This window comes from Pantherophis guttatus, chromosome 14 (genome assembly GCF_059756535.1).
Source record: "Pantherophis guttatus breed Tessera chromosome 14, ASM5975653v1, whole genome shotgun sequence".
Taxonomy (NCBI): Eukaryota; Metazoa; Chordata; class Lepidosauria; order Squamata; family Colubridae; genus Pantherophis; species Pantherophis guttatus.
In genome coordinates, this window is record NC_142076.1 from 14,089,461 (window position 1) to 14,103,251 (window position 13,791).

Genomic DNA, 13,791 nt, shown 5'->3' on the forward strand with positions numbered 1-13,791 from the left:
ACGACCCTGTAATTCCTTGTATCACTCCTTTTGGAGTGAGACGCGGTGGAGTAAGAGCGACTGAATGGAGCTGAGCATTTACTGGCCGGATGCCCTTCCTGACTCCTACGCAAAGTTTGCAGCAGATATTTACTTTTTGCACCCAGATAGAGAAACATCTTCCACTGCCTAGGATCGAACTCACAGCCTCCTGATTGTGAGGCAAGCATCTCCTCTAGACCACCATTGAGCACAATGACCAAATCAAAAAGTCTTGAAACAAAACTCACGTAAACAGAAACAGTCAAACAGTTACTCTAGGTTCAGGGATCTGAAAATAATTTGTTTTTCTCCCAGGTTGTATTGCTAACAATGGCATCACTAACAGTTGGCTAAACTGGGGGCCTCTAAGGATCTGCCTTTGTAGGATGGCAAAGAAACAAGTGATTCTCTTATTCATTAGTCTATTAATGCTACTTTTCATCTCCAAAGCCAAAAGCAGATTATTATTTTTTCTTTTTGAGGCTGACAGATTGCATATGGAAAGGAAACCAATTCACTTTGTGCTTCAGTCTTCCAGACATTCTGCTACCTCCAGTTCAGAGCATATCTTGACACAAGCAGACAACGTTGTAGGTTTTATCCTGTTAATCAAATTCAGCCTAAATCAGGCTAGTATGGGGAAGCACCCCCGATGCCCTAAGGAAGTGTTTTTCAACCTTGGTAACTTTAAGATGAGGGACGTGGTGGCTCAGTGGCTGAGCTTGTCGATCGAAAGGTCAGCAGTTCAGCGTTTCAAATCCCTAGTGCCGCGTAACAGGGTGAGCTCCCATTACTTGTCCCAGCTTCTGCCAACCTAGCAGTTCAAAAGCATGTCAAAAAAAATGCAAGTAGAAATATAGGGACCACCTTTGGTGGGAAGGTAACAGCATTCCGTGCGCCTTTGGCGTTTAGTCATGCCAGCCACATGACCATGGAGACATCTTTGGACAGCTTTGGCTCTTCGGCTTTGAAACGGAGATGAGCACCGCCCCCTAGAGTCGGAAACAACTAGCACATATGTGCGAGGGGAATCTTTAACTTTAAGATGTGTGGACTTCAACTCCCAGAATTCCCCAGCCAGGGGGAATTCCCCAGCTAGAGGGAAACATCTTAAAGTTACCAAGTTGAAGAATACTTCCCTAGTGACAGTGACTTACCATTTTGGCTGAGGATTTTGGAGATTGTGGCCCAAGACACCAGAAGCTGCCAAGTTGAGGAAGGACATTGTCACCATGGTGCATAATCACACGGGCCCACAAGAGCATATCTAACACAAGCAAACTAGGGCATGAAGCAACGGCAAGATTCAGTTTGCCCAAAGAGAATCGAGGTATTATATTTGATATTTGAGGATAAAGTGCTCTGTTCATTGAGTTCTTCATGTTCTCTGCAGTTGCTGGTAAAAAGGCATAATTTACTCCTGCAGCTCCATCTTATACCTTGACTTGATTATCTCTCACAAAGAATCTTGCTGTGTTTAGATGTTAGTTGCATCATGGATGGAAATTTTGTCCATAATCAAAAATTTTCCATAGGTTTTGATCCTGTATTCCTCTTTTTTTTCCTCCCCCAGTGGGCTACCATTTATTCCATATCTGGATAACTTGCCAAACTTCAACCGATCAATTGATGGACCAATCAGGCTGCCAATTGTTGATAAATATAAGGTACGCAACTAAATAAATATGAGGTATATTTATATTTATGTTGATCAATATAAGGTACGCTTCCAACACGGACATAGTAGTGGCAGTTATGCAACTTAACCTGGAAAATATAAAACTGTTGCTTTAGGGGGCCAGTCACATGGCACAGCCAAGTTAACTCTTGATAAGGGAATCGGACCCCGTTTTGACCATATTCTCTTAACCTGGTTGTTGTTTTCTCATTCTCTCCCTTCCCCCACGTGAAGGATATGGGCACAGTGGTGTTGGGAAAGCTGGAATCAGGGTCTATTTGCAAAGGACAGCAGCTCGTGATGATGCCAAACAAGGTATACATGTTTTCTCTTTAAGCCTCTTTCAAATCTAGCAAATGTTTATTTCTGGAGTGTCCAGCCTTGGCAATTTTAAAACTTGGGGATGTCAACTCCCAGAATTGAACCAGGGTGTTGGGGCCCGCTAGCAGATCTGGCAGCAGATTCAGACAGTGAGGAGGTTGGGAAGGAACACGGGCCAGTCCTGGAGTCTGGGGAAGGCTCTGATGAGAGCTCTGCGTCGGAGGCAGAGAGGGGGCCAAGGCCATATGACAGTTATCAGCTGCCTTCAGAGTCAGACATCAGTGAGGCAGACGAACAGCTGGAGCCTGTTCCCAGTGTGCGCATGCGCAGAGTTGCCAGACGAAGGGAACAGCTAAAGAACAAGGGTCGACTTGGGAGTAAGGTGGACGATAAATGGCCCCTCCCAGAAGGAATAAAAGAGGAGCGAAAGGGGAGTGGAGTTTGCAGGAGACAATTTGTTCATTACTACATATCGGCCTGGCCACTCTCCAAGCCTGATAGAGGTCAGTAATTGTGAACTATCTTGAAAGACTGTGGGAGAGGAAAGACTTTGCTGGAGAGGAATTCCCTGTAAATTAAATAAAAGGGGTTTATCGGGATGAGGACTCGGCTTCGTGCTGCTGGGGAAGCCTAGGCCAGAATACAGGGCTGTCCAACCTTGATAACTTTAAGACTTGTGGACTTCACCTCCCAGAATTCTTCAGTCAGTTGGACACTCCTGTTTTAGTTAAAGGGATTCTTTGAATTTGGACTGCTGCTCTATAACAGCAGGTACCAATCACGGCTGGCAAGACGGAGGATGAAATTTTTCAGGGAATATCAAGTGAGCTGAAAACCAGATTGCATTATTAGCTCAAAGTCTGATATGCGAAGTTTCTTTTCTTCCTCTTTCCTGTAACAGAATGTGACTGCCACGTTAGTTTAAGAAAAGAAAGTAAATAGATACTCCTATTACAGCACTGCATTCTGGGGCCTCCCATTTCCCATAGCAATTGTTTAACAACGAGGTTGTTAATTTGGATTGTTGTCTTCTCCTCAAATGTCCCACAGTGGTTGGCATTTAAGATTTGAGCCCGCCCTGTATTCTGCAGTATCCTTGAATCTCTGCACTCAAGCAGGAGGTAGAGATGAAAAGCAGTTCTTGGCCAAACCACTCGCAGGTGGGCAGATATATTCTAGAAATAGAACTTGAATGAGGCAGAAAATAATGGAAGTTGCTAGAATGCAGCATATTTGTATGTGCAGCCTTTTCAAGGTTTCACGATGCAGCTTTCACACAAAGAAACTATAAATATAGGGATACAGTATTAGCAACTCCCAAATGCATAGACCTGTGCAGAAGAAAGCAACATTTGAATAGAAATTACCGTAAAGAGGTAGGATTCAGAAGAAACGTGGCACAAATCTTTTTAAAGCTCAGAAGCGAAATAAGAGCTGGGGTCTTTTAAAAAAAAGGACAGATTACTTCGAATATTTCCAAAAAGATTGTTTGGAAAAAAAGGGAATTTCTGATGTGGGTTAGGACTTGCGCTGGTCGGAAGGTGCTTTCCCTTTGCTGAATTTTAACTGCAAAATATGTGAGGGTTAACTTCCTTCACCATCTGCTTTTGCACTCTTAAAAATGCTTGCTCACCAAGGACAGAGTTTGGGTCATCAAAACCTCCAGCAGATGTTCCCCTGGCATTTTAGCCTTCCTGGAAATTTTCCATAAAGGCGGTTCGAATTTCACACACAGTTGCATAAATAACATGTCTCTCCGAATCATTGGCAGGAAAGCAAAGCCAATCTGTTCTTCAGTATATTGTACACTGGGCAAACTTTTTTTATTATTATTATTATTATTTTTATTGAAAAGTTTTTAAAGAAAAACAACAATTTTCTCCAACCCCTTTTCCCACCCGCCCGCCCCCCCCAACCCCTGTCCCCCTCCCCCCCCCCGACTTCCCAGAGCAAAATACAAGGTATTTCAATTAACAATTAAACTAACAAACCCCCCCTTAACACCTTAACTCCACCATAAGTAACATAATTTTAAGATTTAACATTCATTCATAAACTATTTGATATTTTCTAGTCTGATACTTATTTTGAATATAATCAATCCATGGAGACGGGTAAACTTTTCAGAGCTAGGAACCCTGCCTAATTTTGGGCTATTTAATGCAAAAAGAAAGTGCCCTCTTCTATCACCTTCTCAATGGGGTGGTGAGGTCCAAAACAGACTGTCCAGCCGTGAAGATATCGATGGCAATCTTGGAGCTCAAGATCATCCGTCGTACCGTCGCAACGCCAGTTCAGTCTCAGTTTCATTTCTCATATTTGAGAAAATCCATATTTTCTCATATATATAGGGAGTCCTCGATTTACAACCGTTCATTTAGTGACCATTTGAAGTTACAACCACACTGAAAGAAGTGACTTATGACCGCTTTTCACACTTACGACCATTGCAGCACCCCATGCTCACGTGATCAAAATTCAGACTCTTGGCAACTGACTCACATTTACGACAGTTGCAGCGTCCGGGGGGGGTATCACATGATCCCCCTTTGCAACCTCCTGACAAGCAAAGGCAACGAGGAAGCCAGATTCACTTAACAACCATGTCACTAACTTAGTAACTGCAATGAATCACTTAACAACCGTGGCAGGAAAGATCGTAAAATGGAACAAATGTTTCACTTAACAACAGAATGTTTGGGCTTGTGGACTACCTGTAATTCATATTGAGAAGATTCATATTTTCTCAATCTTACTTTGATAGAAAATTAGATGATTTTCATTCTGGTGGAGAAAAAAACTCCGAAATCCTAAAGAAGGGTTCAGAAGCCCCATCTTCCCCCATATTTGGTGGGAATCCTCAATACTACCATAAGTATATGGAAAGCCAACGAGGAAAATAATAAAACTAACTTGGTTCTTAAGGCCTGTGATGGTTATCAAATACCGTATTTTTTGGAGTATAAGACGCTCCGGACTATAAGATGCACCTACCTTTTTCGGGGAGGAAAACAAGAAAAAACAAAATCTGCCTCTGCCTCCCAGCAATTTGCCTCCTTGCAGCAAAGAGCAAACAGCCTGCTTTAGTTTCATTTTCAGCACAGCCTGATTAGCACAAGAAAAAAAATCTGCCTCCCAGTAATTTGCCTCCTTGCAGCAAACAGCGGAGGCCTGCACGGCAATGGCAATCCCTGCAGCCTGAAACAGCTGAGTGTCGGGAGGCCGATTCAACCCACAATCAACTGCATGTGTTAATCAGGATGTGCTGAAACTGAAATGGGCTGTTTGCTGCAAGGAGGTAAATTGCTGGGAGTCAGAGTCCAAAGGGTGGGGGCCAGCAGGTGGGCGGGGCTACATTTGATGTATAAGACACACCCAAACTTTCACCCTCTTTTGAGGCGAGGGGAAGTGCGTCTTATACTCCGAAAAATATGGTAGCTCTGTGCTCCTGCCAGGCATTCTTTCTGCCCTGATTCTTGCCTTCAAAACAAATATTTCTCAGAATGTTTGCCTTCCAGCAAGGGACTTCATTTCGCAATTTTGTTTTGGCTTCCCACCAGTTCTCAAATTTTAGTGGATTGGGATGTGGTTTCAGAAGTTATAAATAACCGGTATGGGGGTTGTCTCTCTGGCTTAATGCCATGTTGGGGTCCTAGTTTTCAAAAGATTGAAGACCAAAGCAATCCTACCTGATTTCGTCGGGGCAATCCAAACATCAGAGGGTCCAGCAAGGCTCGGAGCAAAAAAGGGGACATTTCTCTTCCCTCACCCGAAGGGTTTTTCTTTTTAATTCAAAATACTGTAATGCGTTTCACGTGTGTGTCTTAAAAAGGAATGTTTTCCTCTATTGGTAAGCTTTCTTGCCAAAAGAAAAAACACATTGGTTGTGAGTTCCTTAAGAAAAGAACAAAAAAAATTCCAGTTAAAAAAATATACATATTTAGTTGGTTGTAACTCTTTAAGAAAGGATCTCCAAATGTTATTTTTGGAGTAATAAAGTGACAGCAAGTAAAGTATCAAGATGATGAGGATAAATTAATTAAATTCATGATGATGAGGATAAATTAATTAAATTCACCCAATTCCAGAAATTAATGTAGCATAGGTAACACTATCAGTGCTAAGTAATCATCATCTAGATAACATTAGTACTACCTAGCACTGATGATGTTACCTAGTTGGGTAATGAAACGTCTGCAAGAAAACAATCAAGTTCAGAGAGCACTAAGGACCCCACAATTCAATCCTGAGCTACAAATATTCTCTTCTATTGCCATTCTTGGACGTGCCAAGTTGAAATAAGACAGAAGAATAGGCTTGACGTGCAGAAATATATATTTGGCAGGCCATGTTGCAATTGTAAACCCAAAAAGCAAGATGACCTTTAAAAAATGCCGTTATTTCATGGCATCCGGAAAAAAATCTCCCGTTATGTAACTGGCAGGTAACATCACAGCCTTTTGCACGACCCTAAAATATTGTTAAGCATGTGCAACGTTTCATGCCTTCGACCACCCTAATCTCTTTTTTTCAGCACAACGTGGAAGTCCTTGGAATCCTTTCCGACGACGTAGAGACCGAATCCGTAGCTCCAGGTGAAAATTTGAAGATCCGACTGAAAGGAATCGAAGAGGAGGAAATTCTCCCGGGCTTTATACTCTGTGATCTTAATAACCTATGTCATTCTGGACGCACGTTTGATGCTCAGGTATGTCTCCAGAAGAAGGTCTGCTCTGTTAATTTGGAATACTCGTTCCCGACTCTAGGGAACGGTGCTCATCTCCGTTTCAAGGCCATTGAGCCAGCACTGTCCAAAGACATTTCCACGGTCATGTGATCAGCATGATGTCACAGAGCGCTGGTGGTGTGGCCTGTTGGCTGCCGGCCCCTCCATCAGCCAAATCAGAGGAGGAGGCATGGTTGTCAGGCAACCTGAGAGCTCCGAGGGGGAAGAGGGAGTGGAGCTATCAGAGAGAGAGAGACAGAAGCGGAGCCTGGGCCGTCCGTCAGCCCTCAGATGGAGAGTCAACAGCCCCCAGGTCTGGAGGTGGCTGATGAGGAAGAGGAGGAACAGCTGGGTCCAGTGCCTGATGCGCAGAAGGCAGAGGAGAGGAGAGCAGTGGAAATCTATGGGCCAGTCCTTGGGACGGAAGAGCTATCGCTGCTAACAAAGCCCCACCCTAGCTCGGGGGATAAAAGGCAGGGGGTGGAGATGAATAGATGTGGCAGACAACTATTCATCTTCCAGCTGGATGGACTTGTTAGCCTGCGTTGAGAGAGAAACTTTTTGCCGGGGCTGCTGGCGCTCCTAATAAAGGAATCTTAGAGTTAACTTCAGAGGGTTTGTTGTGTTTGGAGAGCTGAGTCAGAAACAGTTGGTACCTATTTATCTACTCACAGTTGCATGCTTTTGAACGGCTAGGTTGGGGCGAGGACGGGAGCTCACCCCATCGCATGGCGCTTGGGTCTCGAACTGCCAGCTTTCCAGTTGACAAGCCCAGCGTCTTAACCATTGAACCACCACCCAATTTAGAATAAATATTACTGAAATCAAGATGATTTAACCGGCCTCTTCTTTGATTACAGATAGTGATCATTGAACACAAATCCATCATCTGCCCAGGTTACAACGCGGTGCTCCATATTCATACCTGCATTGAAGAAGTTGAGATTACAGTAAGTGCAAACGATCTTCGTTTTGAGGATCGACAAATACTCGCCTGTGTCAAAGACTGCAAAGGGGCTACTAACTGGTCTTTTTTAGGGCAAAATGTCTTAGGTTAAAAATAAAAAGTCCAGGGGAAAAGGCAGATTTAGCACAGCTTTCCTCAAAGGTGCTTTTTCCAAAGGCAACTGGACTTTTGTTTTTCCTTGAAGACGTTTTGCTTCTCATCCAAGAAGCTTCTTCGGTTTTGCTCCAGAACGGAAGACTGCAGAATTGAAGAAGCTTCTTGGATGAGAAGTGAAACCTCTTCAAGGAAAAACGAAAGTCCAGTTGCCTTTTGAAAAAGCACCTTTGGGACAACCATGACCTGGATGACTGAAAATCTCCACAGACATTTAGCCTAGCTTCATGTTGTTTTAAAGATGTCATAATAGGCTGGATTTAACCAACATAAGCCATAAACTTAGTACATAAGCCACATTGGCTAGATTCACACGACCTACTAAATCAACCAGAATCAGCTCAACTCCTTTGAATCTGCCAGGAAAGAAGCTGCTTCCGTGCCTCCCAAAAAGTTCCACATTTTGAGGAAGGATGAAAGCTAGAAGGTGCTGCTTTTCTACAGCAGCCACCAAATGCTTTGAAGAAGATGAGAAAATCGCTGGGGAAAACGTTAAAAAGAGTTATTTCGGAGAGCATTCTCCCACGATTCAGCTTAGGCGGGGGAGGGGGGGTGTTATGATGTTTCTTTGTCATTTTAGCTTTAACCCGTTCCTCTTCTGAGTTTCTGGTGCGATGATCAGCTGCCCTTTTTGCATGCAGAAGTGCTGGAAACTAGAAGATCTTTCAGCTGGTCTTCCTTTTTTCTGTGTGAGCATGTGCGCTGGCCAGCTGATCGTCGCGTGCGCATGCACGCCAGACACCCGGAAGAGTAACTGGCTGAAACTAAGAGCCTTGATAGTACAGTGGTTTAGTGCACCCTGTTATTAACACAGCTGCCTGCAATTTCTGCTGGTTCGAATCTCTCCAAGGCTTAAGGTTGACTCAGCCTTCCATCCTTTCTAAGGTAGGTGAAATGAGGACCCAGTTTGTGGGGGCAATAAGCTGACTTTGTATAAAATATACAAAAGTATGAAGGCTATTGCTTAACGCATTGTAAGCTGCCCTGAGTCTCCGGAGAAGGGTGGCATATAAATCAAATTTTAAAAAAAACAAAAAAAACCTGGAGGTTCAGTAGCTGAAACCAGAAGTTCATTTTCGGGCGCGCGCATGCGTCCTGCACTACCTTTTTGGCACCCGGTAACCGAAAAGGTTCGCCATCACCATACTAGAGGTTCTTCTCCCAGTTAAAGACGTAGAGTTCCGTTTTGCGAAATGAGTGTGCGACCCACACGGTGTTTCCCCTGGGTTTCTATTCTTCCCGCAGGCCTTAATCTGTCTGGTAGACAAGAAATCAGGAGAGAAAAGCAAAACACGGCCCCGTTTTGTCAAACAAGATCAAGTATGCATTGCCCGTTTACGGACGGCAGGAACGATCTGCCTCGAGACATTCAAAGACTTCCCTCAAATGGGCCGCTTCACCTTAAGAGACGAAGGTAGGACAATTATACATTGTTCTCGTCGTTTTGGGGGGGGGGAGGGCCGATATCCAGATCTCTGAACTGTAGCACTTCAAATCTACACGTAGTCCTCGACCTACAACCATTCATTCAGTGACCTTTCAAAGTTGCAGCAAAGCGACTTGCAACCGGTTCTCGCCTAGGCTGGGACCACAATTCAACATCTCCTGATGATTGGCCCAAAGTCACCCAGCCGGCTTTCATGGCTAAGGCGGGACTAGAACTCCCAGTCTCCTGGTGATTGGCCCAAGACACCCAGCTCAGGACTAAGGCAGGACTAGAAATCACTGTCTCCTGATGATTGGCCCAAAGTCACCCAGGCTTTCATGGCTAAGGCGAGACTAGAATTCACAGTCACCTGGTAATTGGCCCAAGTCACCCAGCTCAGGACTAAGGCGGGACTAGAACTCCCAGTCTCCTGGTGATTGGCCCAAGTCACCCAGCTCAGGACTAAGGCGGGACTAGAACTCCCAGTCTCCTGGTGATTGGCCCAAGTCACCCAGCTCAGGACTAAGGCGGGACTAGAACTCCCAGTCTCCTGGTGATTGGCCCAAGTCACCCAGCTCAGGACTAAGGCGGGACTAGAACTCACTATCTCCTGGTGATTGGCCCAAAATCACCCAGCTGGTTTTCATTGCGAAGGCAGGACTAGAGCTCACAGTCTCCTGGTAATTGGCCCAAAGTCCACAAGCTACCTTATATGGCTAAGGCAGGACTGGAACTCACAGTCTCCTGGTGATTGGCCCAAGTCACACAGCTGGCTTCCATGCCTAAGGCAGGACTTGAACTCACGGTCTCTTGCTTTGTAGTCTGGTGCCATAACCACTAGACCAAACCGGCTGCCATATTTTGCTTTACAGATAGTCCTCAACTTACAACAGTTCGCTTAATGACTATTCGAAGTTACCATTTTTCACACTTATGACCGTTGCAGCATCCCCAGGGTCACGTCATTTACATTCGGATGCTTGGCAACTGACTCGTATTTATGACGGTTGCGGTGTCCCGGGGGGTGTGTGTCACATGATTCCTTTTTGCGACCTTCTGACAAAGCAAAGTCAGTGGGGAAGCCAGATTCATTTAACTAGCATGTTACTCTAACTTAAGAACTGCAGTGATCCGCTTAACAAATGTGGCGAGAAAAGGCGTAAAATGACGCAAAACCCGTTTAACGAATATCTCACTTAGCAACCTAAAAATTTTGGAGCTCAGTTGTGGTCGTAGGTTGAGGACTATCTGTATTTTATGTGAAACCCTGATGGTATTTTTATGTGAGACCTCCTAACGTTTTCTACCTTTATTCTTTCTTTTTTTTTTTTTTCTTTTTAGGTAAAACCATTGCAATTGGTAAAGTTCTGAAATTGGTTCCAGAGAAGGACTAAGCATTGTTTTTGACAAGCCTGCACAAATACTGTAAGGAGGGGGGGAAAAATGACTTTGCAGAGCCCTGTTCCACATTGCCTTCTTTCTTTTCGTTCCCCCCCCCTCCCCCTCCCCCCCCCCCCCCCCGATAATCTCTGCCCTTCTTTTGCAAAGATGATATTTTACCGCAAAGGTCCACATTATGTCAGCTTTCTCATATTGAGAGCTCTGGTATGCCAGTGTGGAAGTTTTACCCTTGAAAAGTTTCATATTTTTTTTTTGTTTTTTCCTCCTCCTCCTCCTCTTCCTCCTAAATTCAGCTCCCCACCCCCCCTATCGGAAAGATTTGGCAATAGCTTTGTAAAAGTGATGTGGACATAATTGCCTAGAATTATGAAAAAATGAAACAAAAAATCTACAGGATTTCTGTTTTAATTGTGTCCCCCTCCCGTCAGACGGAAGCATTTTTCAAAGGCAGATCATTCAGGTGTGCCCACGTGCACATGTTACAAACCCAATTACCATGTTAATAAACTCTCCAATTTGAAATCTTTTTTTTTTTTTTTTTTTTTGGTATCTTAATTACTTTGGAATAACGTTTTCATCCGGATGTCATGCCTGCCGTATTCGCTTTTAACCCACAGAGCAAATCTGAACATTTGATGACTTGGGGTTTTCTAGGGGAGTGGAAAAAAGCACGGGTTCCTATCTTTGACAGATTCCCCAACTGTTTTAAATGAAGCAATTAGACCAGTGGTTCCCAACCTTGGCAACTTTTAAGTGTGTGGACTTCAACTCCCAGAATTCCTCAGTAAGCATAGCAGGGCTGAGGAATTCTGAGAGTTGAAGTCCACGTATCTTAAAAAGTTGCTGTGGTTGAGAAACACCGAATTAGATCACTGACAAAACTCGTATTAAAGTTTCTTTTTGCCGGTTTTTTTTTTTTCTTTTTTTCCGGTGGTTCAAAACCCATCAAAAGAGGTTCGTGCAAATATGGTACTGTTTCATTCGTGATGCATCCAATATATCTCAAACTTAATTTAAACGCAGACGTGCAGGCCCAGGGTAAAAGTAAGATCTTCCAACTCTGTCCTGGAGAATATTATCATTATGATTTTTTTTTTTTTTTGGTTCCCTAGCAGCACAGGCTAGTGACTAAAACAAGTAGGACTGTTATATCACAACTCTTGCAATAATTCTGGCGTGTCACGTTCAGTACGAAAACTGAACTCGGGCGCCGGTTTAGGGTTTTAAAGCTTCCTCTGCTACTTTTAACTTGGAAGCCTGGAGAATCTTTGTAGTTTTTCTTTTTCTTTCTTGAGAAAGGATTGATTTGAAGGGAAGGCCTTGGGTAAGAGAGGCGTCTAACCCTCTTCAATCAGCAGCTGGATGTTGTCTCGGGAATTGCCACTTTTGTCCTCAAACCGCTGGGTCATTTAAATCTGAGTAGACTCTACCAGTGTTGGCGAATATTTTCAGTACTGAGTGCCGAAACGGGAGCGCACGTGCGTGCCGGAAACCGGAAGAGCAGTTACCTGGTATGCATGTGCGCACCGAGAAGTAGATCTCCTGGTTTTCAGCGTGCGCATGCGTGCCGGCCACCTGGTCTTCCGGTTTGTGGCATGCATGCATGTGCAAAGATCAGATGGCCGGTGCACATGCAGCGCCGGAAACCGGAAGATCGTGTTCCTGGCGCGCGCACCGGGCAGCCTCTCTTCTGTTTTCCAACCTGCCCACGTGCATAAAGACCAGCTGGCCAGAACCCGGAACAGCAACGGGCAACGGCTCGCGTGCACGGAGAGATGGCTCTGCATGCCACTTCCAGCACGTGTGCCATAGGTTCGCCATCACAGGTCTATACATTTTTGCATATCAGGCAATGCAAGCTAGCTTCACCTTCCCCAGATGGTTATCTGGAGATTATATCCAGGTTCCAGTTCTCAAGACACTGGGGTTGACTTTTCGGGAAGTGACGGCTCCAAACACAGCTTGTGGGCTCTTGGTTGAGGAAATAAGAACCTTACAAGGAAGCAAAGCTAGGACGTGAATTGAGACTCGTGTTTCTCTCAAACTTGGCAACCTGAAGATCCGTCGACTTCCAACACCTGGAATTCCCCAGCCAGCATTCAATTCTGGGAGTTGAAATCCACACACCTTCAAGTTCCCAAGTTTGAGAAACACTGCACTGGAATAGTTGGTAAGACTAGGATACTAAGCTTGTATCTTTGGCAACGAGTAGCAGGCAGCATCACTGCCATTGATAGGAATATAAGCTGTAGAAGAATAACTGGTGCTTAAAATCATTTAACTGCATTTCCTATTCTAGAATTCATTACAGAAGGCTGATTCTCTGTGGAGATTCTCCGTCATCCAGGTCACGATTGTCCCGAAGGCGCTTTTTTCAAGAGGCAACTGGTTTTTCTTTGAAGACGTTTCTCTTCTCAAGCAAGAATCTTCCTCAGCTCTGACTGGGCCTTTCAATTCCGTACCATCCACTCAAGAGCTGAAGAAGCTCCTTGGATCAGAAGCGTAAAACGTCTTCAAAGAAAAACCAGAAAGTCCAGAAAAAAGCACCTTTGGGATTAAAGAAGGCTGGTTTTCCAGTTCAAAATGTTTTTTCCATATTGGTTGGTAGGTTCCAAAGAGAACATGCCCCATTTCTCTTTATATAAAAAAAAAAGGCAGTCACAAGAACTGTTCCATTTTACACAGCTCTAAATTTAAAATGTTGCCTCTCCCCCCCTTTTTTTTCCCCCCTTTGTAACCGTGTCCATTTCACGTAAGGCTACATTGTACGGACTAAACAAAGTCGACTGTCCTTCAAATTCATCTACAGTTGTAGCTACCATAATGCATGAAAATTTAAATAAATTTTATTATGTCTGCAAATATCTGGCCTTTTAATTTTTTTTTTTTTTTTTTTGCAGTAATATGAAAGCTTTTTTAAGTTATCGTACCTTTTTCAACAAAATTGTCTTTGGATCATTGTTTTTAAGTAGCAAACTAGGGGAAAGGGGTTTTTTTTTTTTGTGTATGTGTGTTTTTAAAGGCTAGGAGAGTTTAGACAGCATTCTACTATCTGGCACTCTTTGGCATGTTGGATTACTAACTGTATTTGGGCATAA

The 13,791-nt window shown here is 44.0% G+C and overlaps 1 protein-coding gene across 2 annotated transcripts in view; it reads left to right on the plus strand.

Moving 5' to 3' along the window:
• GSPT1 (G1 to S phase transition 1) overlaps positions 1 to 11,215 on the plus strand; it is a 33,992-nt gene extending 22,777 nt beyond the window's left edge. For both annotated transcript variants that reach the window (XM_060692923.2, XM_060692921.2), the window contains exons 10-15: positions 1,595 to 1,688; positions 1,934 to 2,014; positions 6,555 to 6,728; positions 7,607 to 7,696; positions 9,112 to 9,280; positions 10,634 to 11,215. In XM_060692923.2, the coding sequence (XP_060548906.2) occupies positions 1,595 to 1,688; positions 1,934 to 2,014; positions 6,555 to 6,728; positions 7,607 to 7,696; positions 9,112 to 9,280; positions 10,634 to 10,686 (661 nt within the window). In that variant the 3' untranslated portion in view covers positions 10,687 to 11,215. The remainder of the gene's footprint in view (positions 1 to 1,594; positions 1,689 to 1,933; positions 2,015 to 6,554; positions 6,729 to 7,606; positions 7,697 to 9,111; positions 9,281 to 10,633) is intronic.
• The last annotated feature ends 2,576 nt before the right edge of the window (positions 11,216 to 13,791 follow it).